The following is a 22,042-nucleotide window of genomic DNA, read 5'->3' on the forward strand; positions in this document are numbered from 1 at the left end:
ATAACCATGCATAACCACTCTGCTGTTTTATTCAGATCTCACTCATGTCTCGGAACACTGTTCCCTTAATAAATGAAAGTAGTACACAGAAGGTTGCTTTAAAGTAATTCCAATTAAACTAGTAGCAACAGGATGAGAGTCTCAATGGACCATTATTATACTGCACGCACAGTAAAGGTTCAGATTCATCTATACTGCAATTAGACAGAAAACCAGATTGCATTGACTAATTATTTTAAGTAACTTTGCATTAAATAGTAAATCTTAGAATAGTAAGACTCAACTTTGTTCATACATCTAGTCTGCCTCTCTAGAAGCTCTACCAGTTTGTTCCTTTGGGATCTACTTCAATGTCTGGTCTTCAGACTTTCACTGGATAGTTGATGTCAGGTCAGCATCCCTAAAGAAATAATCCAAAGATCTATAAAGCCTGAGATAATGAAGGCATTTGTTTTCTAGACTTTTAAGAGCTTGGCTGACTCGGGGCAGGCCGGGGCCCCTTGTCATGACTTCCATGCCCTCTAACAGAGGAATACACAGGGAAAGGGTTGAAACATGACAGTTGTCACTTGGAAACTAGATTAGGGCTTCTGAGTTTTGAAGGTCTTGAAACAACAGCCTCTCTGGGTACTACAACTAAAGCAGCTTTGAAAGACACAACCCACACGAGTACTCTCGCCAAGCACTGCTCTCAAAGCATGCTTGAAGGTGTTTCACATCCCCTGCACATCAGCCAAGAACATCACAACTACAACTCCTAGTTTTGCTTCCCATCAGTGAGCTCCACTTCAAATACAGCTTAACAGGCTATCCCGTATCTTGCAGACACACACAAGTATTCCTGGATTTAATTACCTAAGTTTGCCTCTCCAGAAACATTCTTTGGATCACCAAGAACCTGCAGCTTGTTGTGAATACAATTAATCTAAAAGAACAGTTTCACCATATGATAAAATGCTCTTTTAATAAACAGCAAATGGTTTGACCAGGAGCCTGATTTGAAAACAAAACAGCAGACTAGGAGCCAGCTTTCTGGACTCCAAAGGAATGCCTTGCCCTCTGGCAGTCATTCAAGGCTCCAATAAACAGTAAATATTTAGTGTTATATACACTCCTTCCAAGCACTGATGGAAAGGATGCATGAATTCAACCACTCACTCAGATCTACCAGAAGAGCAGGCAGGCAGCACCAATGCTGCCTCATCTTGTATTTTAATCAGCTCCTGACACAAACTGCTCTCCAGCATATGCAGGGCACTCGGCAAGTGGTCACAGCTCTTTTTCTACACTGGCATTGTATGAAAGGATGATTTTATTCTGGGTTACAAATCTATTAGGACCGGAACAGTCTCCTCTATTTGGGTTTGAAAAACGCCTGGAACAAAAAGCTCCGACCCATTGCACCTATTCAAATTGCTACAAATTTGCACTGGGCTTGCAGAATTCCAGCTTCTTTGCAAGTGTTGATAATATAGATCTGCTCCCTCCTGTTAGCTATCCATTCATCTGCTTTCTCCCTCTCCCCCTCCAGCAAACATACATGAGGAGAGTCAGCACCTGAAGAGGCTGTGTGCTGATGCCAAAGGGAAGCTCTCCACTGGAAAAAACACTATTCTGTTACGGTTTCTTCATTGTCATGAAGCATATACCAATGCCTAGGTCACGTTGCAGCCTGAGCATAGGAATGCACCAAAGGGAAACGTTTCTTTTCTGTAGGAAAACTAGCAAGGTCCACTTTATTTCCGTTCTGCTTTTGGATGAAGAAAAAGAAAGACAAAGCATTTTAATTACTGCATTATCTTTATTTGTATATGACAGATTTGTTGCACTCAAAGCTTTGGATAGGCAAGTTGAGTCTAAGACCAAGTTTTGTTCCAGGTGGAGAACATGGTTACCATCACAAAAGCATGCAAAGAAACAAGCCGTTTCCATGCAGCAGAATTGTCAAGATCCAGCCTAATTGGCTTTTTCACAGATTTTCATGACAAGAACACTTGGAATTCCTGCAGTGTCACAGCCATTAACATTCTGTGGTGCTAAAAGAAACAAGAAAATGAAGATATTATCAGTGACAAGATCCCTGCATCCAGCAAGGGAAAGTCTGTTAAATCCACAAGTTTCAAAACCCCAATTATGGTCCTACTGGAGGCTCCTGTTGGTCTCAATGGATACTATGTAAAACTTTATGGTGTAACTCAAAGGGAGAAAATGTCTGTATGGCTTTAAATCACCTTTGTGCTCCTGCGTTCCCACAACCTGCATACAGCGGGTAGCATGCTGGCATACAGCAGATGCCTTGTGGGACCATTGTATCATCGGGGCGTAAGTTGGGTACAGCTGCTACACAGTGGCTTCCTCTGACACCAAGCAAACCACTTTGGAACAGCTGTTTAGATGCCTAACAATGAAAGCCAGTACTTTACCAGATTTTCCAAAGCATGCCAGAGCCTTACCCTTTCAATCCTGCTAGGTAGTTTACTCCTCCTTTCTAAAACAGGGTAGTATGTCCTGCCTCAAAGGTACCACGTAGACTTAGGTTTAAAAGATAGAAAGGTGCTTAGGCATTGTAACAGAAGCATAACATTCTGATCTTGCAACTTACATTGAATCTTTACAGGGTGGTAGAGAGGCAGACCTGCACAGAGATGTTCGATCTCTTTACCATAGAGAATCCAGTCTTTGATATCCCCCCAAACGGAATGGCCAGATTGAAACTCTACCCACACCTTACTTGGAGAGTATATTGTCTTCATAGTCTAAAAAGAAAATGTTAAACATCATCAGTAATGTAGCTTTGGTTTCAGTCTACTGGGATACCCTTTGAGAAAATCCCAAAAATCTCAAGTTGCCTTCCTTTGACTCCCACAAAGGCTTAGCTAAAGAAGCTACATGCTTTTTAAGAAAACAAACATTTTCAATCCATTCAGAAACAAAGTTCACTAGATACTAGTTCTGTCAAAATAGCAAAATTGAGCTGTATTACTATCATAGTAAGTTATGTTAATTGGCAGTAAGTTTTGCTGTAAATACGCTACTGTCAGGCTGTCATAAAACAGGCCCAGACTCAAGTTCATCTCCAGGCAATACTTCCAGTCACCTTCATGAAACCTTTGCCTGAATAAGAAAGTCAAAGCAAATCGATTTCTAAATTCTTTTCTGCAAAGTTATTTCAAGTTACATGAGGCTCAAAATATCAGCATGGCAATAAAAGAAACAGAAAAGCCTGCCTGAACTCATACCGCGATCACCCCAAAATAGTCAAATTACACTACTTCTGAGGACATGGGACCTTACAGCACTAGTCACATTGACAGCCCACTGTAAAACCACAGGGTGGGCCATGATTGCTCATTATCTTAAAATAATGTTCTGTATGATATTCCCTTGAAGTTCCATGTTGTCAGATGTGCTTTATCATTGCTAACACAGTAAAAGACATTCCTAAGAACAGATGTTCTTAAAGGCAGAATGGAGAGCTCCCATCACACCACACAACTCTTACACAGTAGCCTTTTTTGTATACAGTACAGGTTTCACTAAAGTCACCTTTCTCTCAAAAGCCAGGCGTCCAATTTCTTGCAGCTCTGGGATGTAGTCCTTATTTATCTTCAGGATAAAGCAGGCATTTCGTGAAAATAACCTTGTTGCAATATACCCCTGTGATTAAAAAATTATAGTTAATTAATTAAAAATGGCTACCACTAATATAGTTGGTTCTCTCTACTCTTTAGGACAATCTAGAAGAAACACAAAGTAGCTATGCAGGCTGCTATTGCGGAATGACTCTGCATTTACATTATCACCTTTGGGGAGCGGAAGCACACACTAACGTCTGTCCATAAGTCTTCAAGTATCTTTTCCGACAGACTTCTGCTGCACTTGCTATACATGAGTGATGGCAGCACATTCTCAGCTCTGACCTCATTGAGGTCAGTGACATACTTCTCACCTTCATGAACTGCCACCACAGGTTTCATTACAACTCTTTTAAACTGCACCATCATACAGGTGAAACAAAGAGGTGACCTAAGAGGAAAGGTGATGGGAGTCTTCAAAGAAACAGTGTTTCAGGACAACTTATGGCGAGAATTCACTAAAATAATTTCTGAGTTTAAAAACTTCCTCAGAGATTAAGTCTAGGCAGATTATTAGATTTACTTACATGTGAGTAGTCAAAAATGGTATCGGAGGAGTACATGCCAGCATTGACATGGACTTCAGCAATGTTTTTCTCATTGTGGATAGTCATAGTTCCAGTGACGTAGTCATTTTCAGGTTCTTGCAGGACAAAAGTCTTTGGTAAAAAAAAAAAACCACAAAATCATTGTTCATCATCTGGCTTGCATCTTTTAAAGATGCAATATAAACAAATGCTTTCTCTCAAGTAAACAAGCATGATTGCTTTATGTAAATACTAAATCTCTTAACAACCCTCTAGCAGTCTCAGGAGGCCCTTGAGGTGGAGATTAATCATGCTAGAGTGCATAAGGGTGAGAAAGGAGGGGACAGACCCTCACTGCAGGCTAAGGAAAAACAACACAGGGCATACCAGTCATTACGTGTGACCACAGGGACTGGCAGGAGACTGCAACCGTCTCCAAATTTTAGCCTGAGCTAAGGGGATCTATGGCCCCACAAATTTCTTGCTACTATGCACCTACACAGAACTGCCTCTGGCTTATATGATTGCTACCTCTGGCAAATGCTATTTTTCTCTGCACTTGGCAATAAGCATCATCTTAGTTTCTCCTGTGCTTTTCTTCCTATTATATTCGCCCCCTGCCCAGGGATCCAATACATTTTAAGTGAGTACATGCACTAGAAGGCTTATCAGTCTACTTACATCCAATGCAGAAGCCTGCGTCCAAAAGACTCCCAACAAAACAAGAACTGCAGCCTGTAAAAGGAATAAGCATTCTTACTCAACAGAAACACCAGGCAGTGCCATAAAAAAAAAACAGTTCCTGAACTGAGGGAGGCAGCTGTAGCATCAGTTTGAAAAATTACCCACTTAACACATGTATTAGTTGAAAACAATTACAATTCTTCATCATAAAATTCTTGCTATTAGGCTCTTTTGCAGGTAACTGAAAAAAACAAAATAACTTAGCCATTACATTCTGTGTTTTTCGGAAGTCCCTCCCTGATGCCATGTTACTTCTTGATTTGCTTCTACAACTGTAATTATTAAATCATAACTAAATCCCCCTTCTGAATTGTAATCCAAGTTCTACACTCTTTGCTCAAGTGATGCTTCCACTGACTCCAAGGGGATTACCGTACACCCAAGAAATGCAAGTTTCCCACTGAACAACCCAAAGAAACAATACACAGATCATATTAGTCCCAGTACTATCCCACTTTCTTGAGCATCATCTTCTCTATCCTTTTGTTTTTAAAAATGAGGAAATTTTTATAATACAAGTTCAACAAAAATGGATATACTCACAAATCCGTTCATTTTTCTTTCAGATAGAACAAGAGGCTGCATGAAGTAAGAATGCAAGAAAATCCCAGAGACCTTCAACTTTTATATCTTGCTAGAGGTGTGGGAAACACTCAACAAACTTTTCTTCATGACTCAAACAAATCCATATCTACATGCCGTACCATGTTAAGCCTCGTATCTGAATTTTGGGTTGGCACAGATAACCTGACCCTGATATGTTATCAGCATTCAGTAGGTCAGCTTTTGTAAAATGAATCAGTCTACAAATGGCTATTATTTACTGATTTAAACTTTAGAGGAGTTCCCACTTTTGCTGGTTCCACTTTTTTTAAATATTTAACAGGATATTGTCCAGAATTAAATGGCATCAGAAATAACTCTGCTATTCACTCATCCAAACTGTATTTTGTCTTCTGAAATATAATCCCTAACAGCCTGATGGTCTGCAGACAAATCCTGGAAAGAAATACCTGTGTCACGGTGGCTTACATGCCAGCCACTGAACAGACCGATTCTTCAGCCATTTCTTCCATCTAATATATGCATGAACTCTTAACAAGAAGCACTGCTCATTTTTGATCAGTTACCATGACATATATAACACATGCATTTAAATTAGTGACAAGTTCGGAATAACAACTGTGCTTCACAAGGCAGTCTGGGGAACTCCTAGCCTCCACAGCGTACAAAGGAGTGCCGTGAAACTTCAGAGGATGTGTGGGTCACACAAGGTGACAAAACAACAGGAGCAGGATGGGGGTTCCTCCTTTAAAGCTACCACTGTATTCTGTATTTTATGCAAACATCAGTGACCACATGATATTGCCATCAGAAGCATTCTCTATGACTACGACCTCACCTGGACTCCTCCTAATCTGTGACTCCGCATCAGCCAGTGCTGGAACCTTGACAAATCACACTCTACTTTCTAGCAGAAAGTCATAATTGAGGCCTATGCCCTTCTAATAAAACAAGAACTCCACCTAATAGCCAACACATTTCTGTAATCTCAGTCATCAGAAAAAAGGTGAAAGAGATTGAATGGAAATCTCTCTTGGCAAACAGGCCTCAGTGGAAAAAAAAAAAAAGGGAATTGCATGTTTCTACTTATCTCCACAGAAAATGTTATCCGAACTGTAACAATGCTGTGCTAGGCAATATATCAGAATACATATAAACAGATACCAAATTGTGACAAACACAATTAGATTAGACTAATTAGATTAAATTAATGTTACACTCTTGAAAGCTGGCTCTGTCCCTTCTTCTCAAAAGATTTGTTTCTAAGACTACAGATATGTCAAATACTCAGAGTAGATTTCAGCAGTCAAATCAGACTTTCATAGCAGAAATCTAACAGGTTCAGACACCAAAGCTAAAACAAAAAGCTTTAGTAAGTTTTAAATGCTTCTAAACTGAAGCTTAAATTAACTTTCCATTAGTCATTATGTCTTCATATAGTAATTTCTTTTGAAAAACACCCAAGAAGCATGAACTTCCGCTTTCTTAAGCGTCGATATGCTTAGGCACAGGTAAGAGCAGAGCAACGTGTGAAATCAGTTATAGTGAAGGAAAATTGCAACAATAGCCATGATCTCATGATTTTCACCTTGCATTGGACTGGCTGAATGCTGCTGATCCAATCAGACAAGGTCAAAAATTAAAGATTAATTTCTAAAAAGCATTTGACTAATTAACATTATTGCAAGAGAAAATACTCCTAGTTGTCTCAAGCAAAGCATAGATATGCTTCCAATAGGAAAGCCTTGCTCTTTGGAGACTTTCCCCCCATAGTTAATCACACATCTCCCAATAATACACCTGAAATTAGCATGCATGCACTCAGTGGCAAGACTACCCATGACTACGCCAGAGTCCTCTAAGTGCCCTTCTGTATTAAGTAACTGAAGTGAAGAGCTGCCTAAGGGCTGTAACCCGCTCTAATTTCACTTTCGCCAGTCCTCAGGCAGAGCGAGGTTTAGCTTAGGAAGCCGTGACTCAGAACCCCCTGGTGAACATGAAATTTCAGAATGATGCCCACATTCTCAAAGTAGTCTTCTTGCTTTCCAGACTTTTAACCTATGTTAAGACTCTCAAACCTTCCCACAAATAAAATCACTTTTTCCTCAACTTTTACACTTGCAGTCAAATTGGTCATATCAGGGACACCAGCAGAAAATTAAATTTGAGTAATGTTCAGAACAAGTCATATGTTGTTACAACACAGCAGCTTTTATTGTCACAGGAAACTCAATTTCTCTGTTACTTTCGTAAGGCCAAATATTTTCAAATACATTCTAATTTACCCTGACAAAACATGATTAAGCAACAGAATTACTCTTAATCTACATAAGTAAAATTGCCAGAAGAATTTGACCCATTATTTGGCACTGTCATCCACTAAAAATCACTTAAACAAAGGAACCTTCAATGTCAAATGAAAAGAATAATTGTACAGTTTCAGTTCAAGCCTGATTACCAAACAGGAATTTTAACACATAAGGGAGATTGATTGAATCAAAGTTAAGGTGAAATCATACTATCATAATAAACTCTCCTAGTGACGCAGTTTTTTTTCCCCCAGGTACTTTTCACAAATATTTGCTTTATCAGGGAGCAAGCAGGTAGTGGGAGAAAAGTAAGGAATGAACCAACACCTCAAAAAATCAACAAAATTCTGTATGCTTCCATTTACATTTGGTTAGGCATCCCACGCACTAGATAAAGACAGGGTGACATAGTCTAGAAAAATCTGTGTGGCACAAGGACAGGTCAAGCAGAACTAATCACATTTGGTAGTTAAAAAATAAATCAAGGACAAATCCAAAATAATTTCAGCAGTTTTATTCTTGCTAGACAGTAAGGCATAAAAAAGCCACGTGAAAATTTCACTGTGCACAAAATGAAACACTAATTTGAGAATAGGGTTAAAACTGCAATGGCTCTTAGCCTTGGAAGTTTGCTGCACAGTGGTACAAGAATTTAGAATGGAAACAGAATGCCTTGAGCAGAGCTTTAAAAATGAGACTGAGACAAGCTTGTACTGGAAAAAGAACAGGGTCTTATACAGCAAAAGCACTCCTCCCTGCCCTTTTTCCTGGCTTCTACTACTGTAATTAGTTTTGTAAGCTATTCTTAATGCCAAATGCTCTAGCTGTGTGTGTTTGCCATACAACCTACTCGAGTAATCAGAAGTTGATGGCAGATTTGGAGATTCAGGCTTCCAAGTGTGACACATTACTGTAATGGCCAAATTGGCTACGGTTGTTGGAAGAAATGGACAAAACTGCTTTCCAATTCATTGCTAACACCACCACATGGATTAGCATTACACAGTTCAGTTTCTCAATACCTTTCTTGATAACTAGACGATTAATTAAGTTTCCAGAGACTGTGGGAGGATTTCGTGACATACAAAATAAGACTTCTATGTGTATTTTGGATCTTGGAGGCTAAGGACATACCTGTCTCCATCTGGCATCCACAAATGAGTCCGATTAGAAGAACTGTAAATCTTTTCCCTTGGTAATTCATTACTTTCATTCACCACATTTTACCCCTCATGCAAATTGCAAACTGGGTGCAAAATAGATGAAAACAGAACTCTGCTCACAGTGCTGGCAGACCGCTACACCTCCCCTGCACGCACGTAGCCCGAGCAAGGCATCAATTAGCAGCGGAATGACAGAGCCCTGACTGGTGTAAGTGAGAACTGGGCCTCACCTTCTCAACTGAAGCAAGATTCCCTGGCTTTGCCAATAACAGCTGCAACAATGATCCTCAGCAACTGATGACAGTGGAGAACTTAGTTCAGAGACATTAGTTTATAATGACACTGAGTCCCCATCATGCCACTCTGGCAACAAAAAGGAAATGTCAGTGCACAAATCCATACTGAACTAAGGAAAGTGCACGATTTGTACACAGAGGGACTGATAGAGCTGCTATTCAATAAGAAGCACTTTTGGAGTATGTAAATGAGCACCTCTGAAAGTGTTTCTTCTGTAACAGGCACAGCTAAGAAACAAATCCAAATTATTTGATGTGCTCTCTCTCTCTCTCTCTCTCTCTCAGTTTATTAAGCAGCAACAGACAATATTCCTGGGCAAAGAGACTCAGACATTTGTACAGGCCAATTAAAAAAACTAAACATTTTGCAAAGTTTTTTGCAACAAACAAGGCAAATAAGCTCTTATGCCATGGCTCTGTACGTAATTATCAAATTCAGAGAAATATTAAAATCTACATTCTAAATAATAGTTGACATAGAATGCCCATTGTTACTGCTCCTCCCTTACTCATTTTTTGTTATCTCCAGTTTATGGTCCCTTTTAGAATTAGCCCTTAGTCCATAATCAGGTGCTACTTTCACAAAGAGGGTCTGTGAAGATAGAAGCCATGCCTGAAGACTGGAAAGCAGAGCCTAACTGAACAAGCTCAGAAAGGAAGGTTAACAAAAGAACTCAGTAATTTCTATGATTTAGAACCAACCTCATGATTTCCAGGGACTGACTTACCATCTTTTAAATCAATGGAGGTGGTAATCTTGCTATGTTAAAAATGTTATCAGCTATGGGTAAAATATCAGGCCGAGTCCTTTGCCATGTAGGCACAAAGTGTCACTACAAGTTTGTTAGGCATTTATTCTCCGGTTCTGATCTTTATTTTATTTAAAAGTTACTATAAAATACATTGAACTTACCGTGACAAGTTTCCTTTCATCTCCCTTTATGTAATGAATTCAGCCAGGCTGGTACCAAAGCCTCCTCTTAGCAGAGCACTTCCCCAGGAAAACTATCACGATTCTGTGAACATAGGGCAGGTGTCAATAAGGTAAACCCATTTTAAGATTTAACTTTGGGATATTACGGTATAAAAAGTAAGAGTACACATCAATTACCAGCAGATCTTGCTTCACCTACCATCAAAACAAAGTTCACTGTAAGTGTATGTATCACTTTCTCATAAAAGTGTTCAAGCTGAACAGTTTCACAATTATTTTGAGTCTTTCTTGGCACCTAGCAAACCATTACTGGCTTATGTAGGTATTACAGAGTAAAACTGCAAAATCGGTCAGGACTGCATGGGTGAAGTTTCACTTTTGGCAGTCACTCCACATGCCTACTCAAACAGGAAAGAGAGGAGTGCTCTGTTACAAGGGTGAGATGCACATGTGAAATGTTGAGAGGGCAGTATTTTCTCATTCACAACTCAGATGCAGGTCAACAGTCTCAGCAAGTTATATAAAGTTATGGCACAGCTGTCAGAGCATAGCAGAACCACCATGGAAGACTCCAAGTGCATGACTGTGAAGCAGGGGTATTTACAGCAGCCTGAAATTGTTGCAGGATAAATTCCAAAATGTTAGCACTAAATACTCTGAGTCACACTTGGATCTTTCTCACAAAAATCCCCCTTTGAAGTAGATGAAATTTGTGACTGATTCAATATTAGAGGGATTGTCTCCAAGCAAATAATTGTTCACAATAATTATAACAATTTACCATCATAACAATATTAAATCTCTCAAAAATATATCAGCAGTAGTTTTGACAAATCTGAGCAACAACAAGCATGAGTCACTGAAACTATATTATTTTATAAAGGGGTAACAAAGCATTTAACATTACATTTTTCTGAACAAAAATGCTTGTGCCTACCCTTACACTATAAGCCCTGTATTCAGAGGCATGAGATCTACTATGAGGATGCTCAAGTCCCACTTCTGCTGTGTTCCATGTACGGAGCCATGCTGTGCACCCATGTTCCAACTCTTCACAATAGGTGCCCATGGATGTTGCATGGGTCTGCTCCAGGTCTGAAGTCAAAAGCTCAGTGTGAAAAGCTCACTCTTTCAAACAAAATATTTCAGACCACTTTTTCCAAGGAGTTTACTGAACTGGATGTATTTTAAAACCCACTGTGTTTAAATTACCTTCTTACCTGTGCAAAGTATACTGCTGAGATTAAGAGTAGTTTATATGAATTAATGGTCTGATATAAGCTCATTAACAAAAAATTCTGCATATTTAAAAACTCTTCAGCTAGACCCCACTTCAGAAAATCACTGAGTATGTACACAAAGTTAAATGGGAAGTCAAAATTATTTTAAGACCACAAATAACTTGATGCAAGGTAAGCAGTCACAATGTTAAAGTGTTGTCAATTTCAAATGTTATTTCAGGTTGTGATTGCTTCTCTTCCTGGAGTTTTCCTGGCTCCAGCTCTTGCAAAGAGGGTAAACGTAGAGCTACATGCAATTACACACTGCTGCCTGTCCTGGTTTCAGCTGGGATACAGTTAATTTTCTTCCCAGTAGCTGGTATAGTGCTGCATTTTTTAATTTAGTATGAGAATAATGCTGATAACGCACTGATGGTTTAGTTGTTGCTAAGCAGTGCTTGCACTAGTCAAGGACTTTTCAGCCTCTCGTGCTCTGGCAGCGAGAAGCTGGGAGGGGGCACAGCCAGGCCAGCTGCCCCAAACTGGCCAAAGGGCTATTCCATACCATAAGACATCATGCTCTATATAAGCTGCAGGGAGTTGGCCGGGGGGCAACCACTGCGCAGGAACTGGCTGGGCATCAGTCAGCAGGCAGTCAGCAACTGCATTATGCATCACTTGTTGTGTATATTCTTTTATCATTATTATTTTCCCTTCCTTTTCTGTCCTATTACACTGTCTTTATCTCAACCCATGAATTTTATTTTTTTTTTTTCCCCTGATTCTCTCCCCCATCCCACTGGGAGAGCAAGGGAAGGAAGTGAGCAAACAGCTGTGTGGTATTTAGCTGCCTGCCAGGTTAAACCACAACACTGCCAAAAGAACTAGTGGTCTTTAGCTTCTGAAAAATACATTTCTGAAAATAAAGCTGTATTTTAAAGTGTGATACTTAGCAAGAAACTGCATTTTTTTTTAATTCCAAATATTTCAGTGCTTGGTACATCAAAAGAAAAAGACAGTTGCTAGATATGAAATGAACAGTCTGTCAGAGATTAGCATAAACACTGTGAAAATAAGTACGTGGAGAGAAACAAATATTAGCATGAAGGACCTGACCACACAATACAGTGAAATACTGTAAATAACCCTCTGCCTGCAAGTTCCTGCTGGGGAAAGAACAAGGAATTATTTTACTTTTCCTAGAAATTTTTCCTCACAAGTTTGACTCTGACCATCCACTTTAGTGTTTAACTTTGAGAAATTCTCCATTGTTTAAATGAAACAATGTCTTCTTTTCCACCTGGTCTCATAGGCATGGAGGGCAGCAAATAGAGCAGTAATGTTAAAGCTTGTCTGTCTTCATAAGGTGGCTGTATCAGGCAGACGAAAACCAGGGCTAGATAAAGCCTGAACGTAAGGTTTGACACAACAGCACTAACAGCTTCGGGACCTAGTTCTCACCAACTTCCACCCAGAGAGAATCGCTTCATTACCTCAAGAAACAGACTCCAAAGCTCGCACCCATATGGAAAATGCATGCAAGCTCTGTGCAGAGGAATTCCCTCTTACCCTGCTTACCCAGCCGCTGGTGAGTACACTAGTAACACTGTTTTGTATGCCCAAATGAAGATTAACAAGATTACAACTAAGGATGAAAAAGATCTAAGTGAAGATGAGCAAGTTAATTATTGAAATCCTGTGGTTTTCTATGGCTTTTTCTAAATCAGTGAATGCATACATAAGGGGAAAAAAAAAAAGCAGGTCTGTCACTCTTCTGCATACAGCTTGGAGACCAGGCTTTTTCAGGAAAGGTTTTGGGCTCTAGCTGTTGACACAAGTCTGAATTTTTTAGACAACTTCATGCATATGCAATACCTAGCTACCACAGGTCCTGCCACAGCAAGATTTTGAGATTCAAAACCCAATTTGCAGCTTAGATTTGTCAAAAAAGATGGCATGAACAGTTGCTTGTAGCATAAGCTTAGAAAGACGCAGCTCAATTTTTAAATGGCATTTCCTGGTACATTTCCAACACAATGTTGGAAGAATTTCAGCTACATTTTTCTCTTATTTTCTCAGTCCAAATCTAATCAGTTTTGCCTTTTCTTTCAGGATCAAACTTCTTAAAGCAAGATGTTTCACATTTGAAAGTTAAGATTAATGAACTGCCTATTACTGTGATTAATTATTCCTGACAAAGTTTTGAGGAAAAAAATTCATAGAACTGTGTACCCATGAACAGGATTTTTCTCCTTGATAATCTTCTCTTGATTACATTTTCAATCATTTAACTGTTCTTCTGCTCTGTGTGGAGGCTATTGTGTCTCAGTAAGTCATGAACCAGCATTGGTCTGCGCTGTTTTTGCTAATCCTTCAAAAAAGTGGAAGCAATTCCAAACACAAGTTGCTAAACTAGCGTTCTTGCAAAATCCCAATTTCGGTATTCAAACCCCATCCTGTACAACTTCCCAGTGAGTTTTCACATGCTGCCTTAAGCAATTATTCATCACTACTAAAAGCAAACGGTGCTACACCTACCGCATAACTGTAAGATAATATGGTCTGAAGTCCAGATTTATAGAAATAAGCATATCCGAGTTATTTTTATTTTAGCTTCTTATTAAGATGCTAAGTATTACAATGTTTTATTTTAAAAATAAGCATTGCAGTGCAATATGGCCAATAGACAGATGCACTATCACTCTGATTAACCCAGAAATGGAGCTGCAAGTTATAGAATCAGTAAGTGCATTCACTGCATTTTGGAGTTGAATACAGCTATTACTTAACAATGTTTGATAAATGCTTAACACAGGAAGCAAAAAAAGCATACCCTAACCAATTAAAAGCACAGTTGGAAATTGGACAGAATCAAAACTATAGTTAGGCCAAAACTAAGGCAAAATGGCTGGACTAGTTTCTTCATCTACACCCATCACTTCAGTAACTCTGTCTGGAAAATACCAGATCCTCACCTTCCCTCCTTGCTCAGAGGTCCTTTTGTTGGAGTTTGAAAGGAGTTACCCGAAGAGACACTTTACCCAGTCAGGAACAGTCAAGGTTTACTCTAAATACACGATGCAGCAGCTTGTTCTGTTTAGGAAAGTGTGGTTTTGGGTCTTGAATAGTTAACTGATACTAAAACCAAAGCAAAATTGCACCCAAAAATATTTTAGCACCTCCAAAGAAAATCAGCCATATGGTTGCAGTAGTCAAAGTTCCTGTCCAGCTTCCCTGGGAGTTTCTGGAGACAATCTCCTCTCCTCACCCAATTTTACACCGCATTTTCCCTGAGATTAAACAGGCACAGCCCTCTTCACTTACCCCATCACGTCACTGGGAAATGTCTTTCTGGGGGCCTCTGAGCCCTTGAAGGCTATGGGCCAGACTCGGTAATACACAGATGACGATTTACAGCCCCTCGGGCAGCAGGGATCTGACCCACGCAGGGCCCACAGCACAGCACAGCACGCAGCCCTGCGAGGAGGCCGGCCGGCCGCCGTGCAGGGAAACGCAGCCGCCGTGCAGGGAAACGCAGCCGCCGTGCAGGGAAACGCGGCCGCCGTGCAGGGAAACGCAGCCGCCGTGCAGGGAAACGCAGCCGCCGTGCAGGGAAACGCGGCCAGGCTCAAAGCAGAGCCCACAGTGCCCTTGGCAGGGAATACCAGGACATGGATGCTTCTGGCAAGGGATGACACCGGCTCCAACACCATCTCATTTAAGGCCAAAATTTCAACTAGAGGGCACAAAAACATTTGCAACAAGGCCCAGCTTCTTGCAAAACTACTTTAACTTAGAATAGGCTCATAGAATCGTTTAGGTTGGAAAAGCCCTTTAAGACCATCCAGTCCAACCATTAACCTGACACTACCAAGTCCATCACTAAACAAATTAAGGGCAGAGTAATAATTAATGTCATGTTTCCTGGCTTGGTGGCTGGATTATTTTTTAATGGAAGGAAAACTAGATTAGAATCATTAAGGTTGGGAAGGAGCTCTAAGATCATCAGCCCAACCATCAACCCAACACCCCCATGCCCACTGAACCATGTCCCCAAGTGCCACATCTACACATTTATTGAACCCCTCCAGGGCTGGGGACTCCCCCACCTCTCTGGGCAGCCTGCTCCAGTGCTCACTCACTCTTTCTGTGAAGAAATTTTTCCCCAATATCCAGTCTAACCCTCCCCTGACACAACTTGAGGCCATTTCCTCTCATCCTAAGCTTCGTGCACGGATTCTGTGATTCCCATTTTTACTACAGTATTACACATTGTGATTCTTAATACATCTCCAAGCTTTTATTCCATGAAAAGCTTATATTAACCGTGTGTCCTACAGTAACAATTAAAACTTTACTGAAGAGAGGGAACTACTACTGAATGAATGAAGCAAAGTATTTGCTTCTTCCAGACCGTAGGAATTTAATTGCAGTATTACATTCTGGCAGGTTTCTTACTCTAATTGGGATGTCATTACATTTCACAATGTTCATTATTCAAATTTAAATTAAGGTTTAAACCGATTGGGAAGAGAACAAGGCTCAAAAAGAGATTGCTAAGCAGACACACGACAGCAAAGACTAGTGAACCTGAAGAGACATCAATACTGTGACTCTCAAAATGCTCATGTAAGTAAATAAATACATAGATATTCTTAACAGCACAGAAAATTGGAGTTGCTTACCTTGCAAGAAAATATCTTCCTCAACAAGGATGAGGCCTCAGCTTTATCACTAAACACAATTTCCATGACCTACAATCACTTCAGTAACTCAGGCTGCCTGGAAAATACCAGATTTTCACCCTCCCTAATTTAATTAAAATTCCAATTTAAATTTTGAGGGCTGCCCATCAGCATGCCACAACAGCATTACTAAGTCACAGGATTTCATCCTAAATCCTACTGCTCTGTTTTTTTCTCTCATCCCACAGCAGGCAGAATATGAAGATTCAACTGCATGTAAACATTTAGAAACACCTGAAAAGCTGTACTGACAGGAAAAAGTTCAAAAGTGTGACTTCAGTATAATTAAAAAGCCATAATGTAATCTAATAAATGTATTTGAATACCCTCATGTATTTTAAGACAAATTCAGGATGCTGAACCTGATTTGCAAGGGAAAATTTCAAACACAAAAATAGATATTCCCACTTGAGACACCACCAGCAGGCAGAACAACAGTCTTTCGGGAAAAAATACTTCAGCAACTGTAAATTACTACAGCCGGAAGGCCGTAAAGGCGCGGGGGCGGCTCCTGCCCAGCCCCCAGAGCACGGCGGCCGCGGGCCTCAGCCGCCTCAGCAGGCTTTCCCGCGCTTTTTCCCGGCCGTTGCGCTGCAGCAGCGCCCCAGAGCCCCACCGCCGCGGCCGCCTCAGGGCGCTCTTCTCCCGCCCTCCGCCTCCCTTCTCCCGCACCTCAGCCAAAGCCAGCTCCTTTCCTCCTTCAGCAAACGGTTAGTTCCTGTCGGGCTGCGTAGGGAGTTTTCTTCACGTTTCAATTCGCGGTTTTGGGTTTTTTTTCTCTCCTCAGCGGAGGCACAAGCGGGCGACGGTGAGTGCGGTTTGCCCTCAGGGCCCCCACACAGACCTGCGCTTTTTCCACACAAATCCATAGAAGCACTGCTGCTTGTAAAGAACCAAGAATATATCCACCATTTGGCATAACAGTATGTATCAGAAATGCCCCTTTGGACTTTCAGACTCGACTCAGTGAAACTGAGGCCAAATTTAATATTGCACTTGCAGGACTAGTTAGAAGTGATTTTTATATATTAAAAAACTTTTTTAATAATGTGCTGGATTCCAGGTGAAAAGGAATTCTGGAATCTTTCCAGTGATTCCCTGCCACAGACTCAGGTTGCACACAAAATTAAACTGAACAACTTGATACAAAACCCAAGTATTCAAAAACCTCCCTGAATGATCACCTCTTTCAGTAAGGAGTTACATCACCACAGAAAATAAGCTGAGGCAAGGTGGAAAAAAAAATTATTGTTGCCACTTAAAATAACAAAAGAGACAGCCACAGACTTGCACATATTTCTGCTTGAACTGCCTATTTATTGTAAAACAATTTTCAGTGGCAGCATTGTATTTGGGCCATATATCTTGGTGGGCCCTATGGTGCAGTCCCATGCATGTTACATGGTGACATTCAGTACATTTTGGAAGGTAAAGGCTCTTATTTTGTCTACTGTAAAGCTTTTTGGTTTTTTTAAACCTAGGCTCTCTCTGGTCTTAAGTGTGATGTGAATTTTCAAAAGTAATTAGTACATGTTAGAAAGTTACTATAAAACATGTAATTTTCCACTGCAAATGGTTTCTTATCTGGTAATGATCAGACTCTGGCAGGTCAAAATTTGCAGAAATACAATCCCCATATTTATGAAGTAGTTACAACAGGAAATAATTTTCAGTTACATGCAGACAGGGATACAAATTACAAAATTTTATTTCAACACTTAACCATGCCACCTAATTCTGAAAACACACACAAAGTGGGCAGTTCACATCATTCATTCTACCTGCACTAGCATCAGCTCTGCAGTCAAGATTAAATTGACTGCGAGCATGCATGCTTTTTTTTTCCTTATAAAAAAACAACTTAGATTCAAAACCATTGCCTTTATCTGTCAGAAGTGCCTATGTCTGTCTGTAGCAAAAAGGCATTCTCTGGGGAAATTTTTCTCCTCCAGAGTGAAAAACTCAGACCCTATTAACCTAATCAGATGAGGTAAAGATTTTTTTTTTTTTTTAAAGGTTTAACTATACATTATTCAACCTACAAGATGCCTAATCCATGTCCATTTTTGTAATTTTTTGCAAAACTGGAGCAATGGACTAACAGATCAATCAGTTTCTTGTAATGCCTAAGCAGAAGAAATGTAAATTCTTTCTCTTCATTCTTGTAAAATACCTGTATATGACTGCAAAGGTCTCAGAAGCAACTTCAGACTCAGCTCTTAAAAAAGCAACCTACTGTCTTTAGTTTGCATTATTCTAGGGTAAAGCAAGGATGACTCTTGTAATTCCAGTATGAAAGCAAAAAGGGATCCAAGGAGTACACTTAAACACCGTATTAGGAAAAAGGCACTAGGATTCTAGGAGAGACACTTGTGACCAGATTTGTCAGCCAGACCTGCAGTTACCCTTTTGGTTTTGATTTTCGTTTCAGATTGTGACTACCATCCTTCTTGAACTCTTGCTGACTCTAGCCCTTGCTGACTACCCGAGTATAGTGACCAAATTATGCATACATTGCTGCTGTTCCTATTTTCCCTGCTCCTTGAGTTTTCCTTGCTTCTTTACCAGTCCCTTTGGAGGAAAGGGATCTAAAACTTCTTTCACTCATAAAACCCTAAAACCACCAGCTGACAGTTGTAAGATACAGAAATTATTCACTGAATCTATTAAAAGAATTCTCACAGCTACTCCAGGATGCCAGAAAGGCTTAGCTCCTTGTCATTTTGAAAATACTGTGGTCACTAAAGGCAATCCCTGTGGGACAGCATTTCTTCTATTATAGCAGTGATTTTCTAAAGCTTTGGGGAGAAAACCAGCTTGGAAGCCTAAAAGTGTTGTTTAATTTTGTTTTCTAGTTTCAGAATACAGAACTAAGCAAGCAAATCACCATTGCTGGAGGCTACCAAACTCCGGCCGTCAAGAGGGAAAGGTGCGTGGCAATATCGAGGAAAAGAGCACCCATGGGTCACAGAAAACCGTTTGGAACTATGGTATGGTGAGTGGCAAGGAGCATGCTTTTTCAGAAAATGGACAAGGAGGCTAGCTCCTATAAAGCTGACCAAAATACAGGACTTGTTTCTTTGGTCTTAACATTTTGAATCCAAGTTTTGGGGTAAAAACCTATCAGCATTACTTTAATACAGACTTTATTCTAGCCTTAATTATTGAAAAACTGAATTGCTAGTTGTCAATAACTTTGTTTTACAGGGCCTTATTACAAGCAAAGTGCTGCCAGAGAGCTTGCTTCATTTCCATAATGAACAGAAAGGAAATGCCTAGCTTTGATGCACTTCCCAGACTGGCTGAAGACAGCAGGGTAAGGTTAAAAAGTAGTTACTTGTGAAGTTGTACAGTAATGGAAAGTAAACTGTCAGAGACATTGTTATTTTCAAAAGCTTTTAAACCAACAGTTACTTTAAAAGCCATTTCGATCACACCATTGATTATGAAGTTGTATCACTTTCAGTGACATTTTACATGAACATAATTTGAAACCTTTGAAAGGTTAGAATACCCCGTCTCAGATGTTTGCAGTGGAAGGTTTTCATGGTTTTTTTTTGATGTTGTAGATCACTTAGATTGTGTTCTAAAAGATTATTTAGATTGACTGCTTTTTTTAATACTGTTTTTATGTTTAGAGATTTTAGATTTTTGGCATGGTACTCTTCATAATCTCACATTCTTTGCAGGCTAAAAAAAACCCCTTTTTTTTGGCAGCTCTAGTTGAGGAAGAACAAATAATCCAGTAATGAGGAAAAGTTTAAATCAGATTTCAAGCTTTCAAAACTTTTTGAAATGAACTAGGCACCATATTAGCATGAGTTCAGCCCACAGAATTAGTACAGACATTTTAAAAATTATCTCAGCATTCAGCATACTAACCTTTTGTAGACACTGGCTTCTCTTGAAGTCCGAGAACTGAGTCCTTATAAAAATCCTGGCTTTAAAGGGCAAGAAGGCATGATGAAGAAGAAAAAGGGGAGAGTTTTATAAGTACAGGCTTGAGCAAAGTCATTCACCTCTAGCTATAGCCTCAGGCTTGCTTCTGCTAAGGTGCATCCCTGTGCCCCGTGAAGCTTATCTAAACTCCTTGCTTACCAGCAAGAAGGAAGCATATTGGAGTGGGCTTTCAGGAAAGCTTTGATAAAATTCCACCATAATTTTGAAAGCCTATGCCAATCCCAGTCATCCCTGCTAAGTGTGTCTTTATTCTGGAGTTCATCAAGCTGTTTCTTAACTGTGCTTTTTCTTTCTTGAGAGGATGAGATTTTCACAAGTGGCAGGATTGTGTTTCTGAACACTAACTGGCTTGGGAATTTGCCATGGGGATGGTTTTTCAAAAGAAAAAGAGTAGGTGCCTCGTTCCTCTCCCCCCCTACACCCCCCTCCCCAGCTACATTTTCTCTGAGGAACTTTAGGTTTGCATGTTGCTAAGAAACAGCTTATATTAGGAAACCGTCAACGGCATTAATTATTTTCAGATAGCAATATCTAAAAATAGTTCTGAGTCATTTCAATAAGAAATTGCATTTTTCATTTCAGAACATTGCTTTGCAGATGCCATTGTTCAGACCTCCATTTTCCTTTAGGCCATAAGAGCATCTCTCTATTCAGCCTTTCCTCCATATTAATTGTATGAGCCAGAACAGGAGTCCTGTGGCTGTAGCTGAGTAATGAGATACAAACCAGCAGGAAGCCTAGGTCATAATAGAAGATACAGCCATCCAGACACTTTGTCCAGATGACAAAGCACTCAAGGAGGAAAATAAATTTGAAATTATTTTGAAACAAAGCACTCCAGAGCAGTTTAGAAAGCCCTGTCCCACTAAAACACTCAAAGAGGTCATAAACGCTACTTGCGAATAATTCTAGTGTAAATGTATCTGCCAAGTGTTGCTACTGCCCTCTGTGGTTCCCATTTTAGAAGACTCGATGAACAGACTTCTCTTTCCATGGTTCCGGGTTGCAACCTGAGTACCTCTAAGGTGAGAGGTTAGTAAGTGACTGAGGAAATACTTTTGTAGGAGGTCTGTGTTAAAATACTGACTGCACTACTGTTTTCCTGTTCAGCTGTTTAACTGAGTTTCCAGTTCTCTTTGGCCTCCCTGCACCTTGATTCCCTTCGAAAAATCTACCACAGGAGTTGTCTTCAATGCTTGCTAATGGTCCCATAGTCACACGGTGGATTAAAACACTGTACTAAATACAGTTTTGAGTAATACACTAAGCACTGAGTCATCGTTCCAGAAATAGGAATACGCATAGCATTAAATGGATCAAGGCACTGATCTCGCTGAATGATGTTATTTGATGTTTAGAACCTGAAAGGTCAAGGACAGCTGACAAAGGAGATCACATTCATCATCAAGAAACCTGTCTGCAACCTCAAGTCTTAGGGACCAGACATCTTCACTATGTGCGGAGGACTCACAACCTGCGTGGCTTATGAAGTTCACAGTGAGTGCAAGCAAATAAATTATGTATAACCAGGCATTTTTTTTCCTCGGGGAATAATACACAAATGCTGCTGTTGCAACTAGAGATGGACACAAATCAAGAACCTCAGGAGTTGCAGAAAGGGTTCAGTATCTCTGCAGATCAGGATTGGAACAGTGTTGAGTCACAACCTCCGTAAGTGATCTAAACCAAACCCTTACGATTCCTTTTAGTAGGGTTGAAGGTGGCTTAAATTTTGACCCAGAATTTTGCAGATTGACCTCATCTGTAATGCCAAGGTAAAGAAGGGCAGGGCTAAGAAGCACTACCCTTCAGTTCAGAGATTGCAGGTAGGTTTACTGAGGAGCCCCACCAAACACTTAAGTTACACAATACTAAGCCAAGTTGCTTCATTCCCTGTAGGTTTTCCAGAGGTGGCATGATCACATCACCTAGGAGTTTAATGACC

The 22,042-nt window shown here is 40.1% G+C and overlaps 1 protein-coding gene across 1 annotated transcript; it reads right to left on the reverse strand.

Moving 5' to 3' along the window:
- Positions 1-1,956: 1,956 nt before the first annotated feature.
- On the reverse strand, positions 1,957-21,091 carry GKN2 (gastrokine 2). Its single transcript, XM_075724211.1, has 7 exons — positions 20,994-21,091; positions 20,020-20,074; positions 4,844-4,897; positions 4,163-4,294; positions 3,547-3,657; positions 2,603-2,756; positions 1,957-2,036 (listed from the first exon to the last, which is right to left on the reverse strand). Exons 1-7 carry the CDS (start codon positions 21,089-21,091, stop codon positions 1,957-1,959), a joined length of 684 nt encoding a protein of 227 aa, XP_075580326.1.
- Positions 21,092-22,042: the final 951 nt, after the last annotated feature.

Source organism: Pelecanus crispus, chromosome 21 (assembly GCF_030463565.1).
Source record: "Pelecanus crispus isolate bPelCri1 chromosome 21, bPelCri1.pri, whole genome shotgun sequence".
Taxonomy (NCBI): domain Eukaryota; kingdom Metazoa; phylum Chordata; class Aves; order Pelecaniformes; family Pelecanidae; genus Pelecanus; species Pelecanus crispus.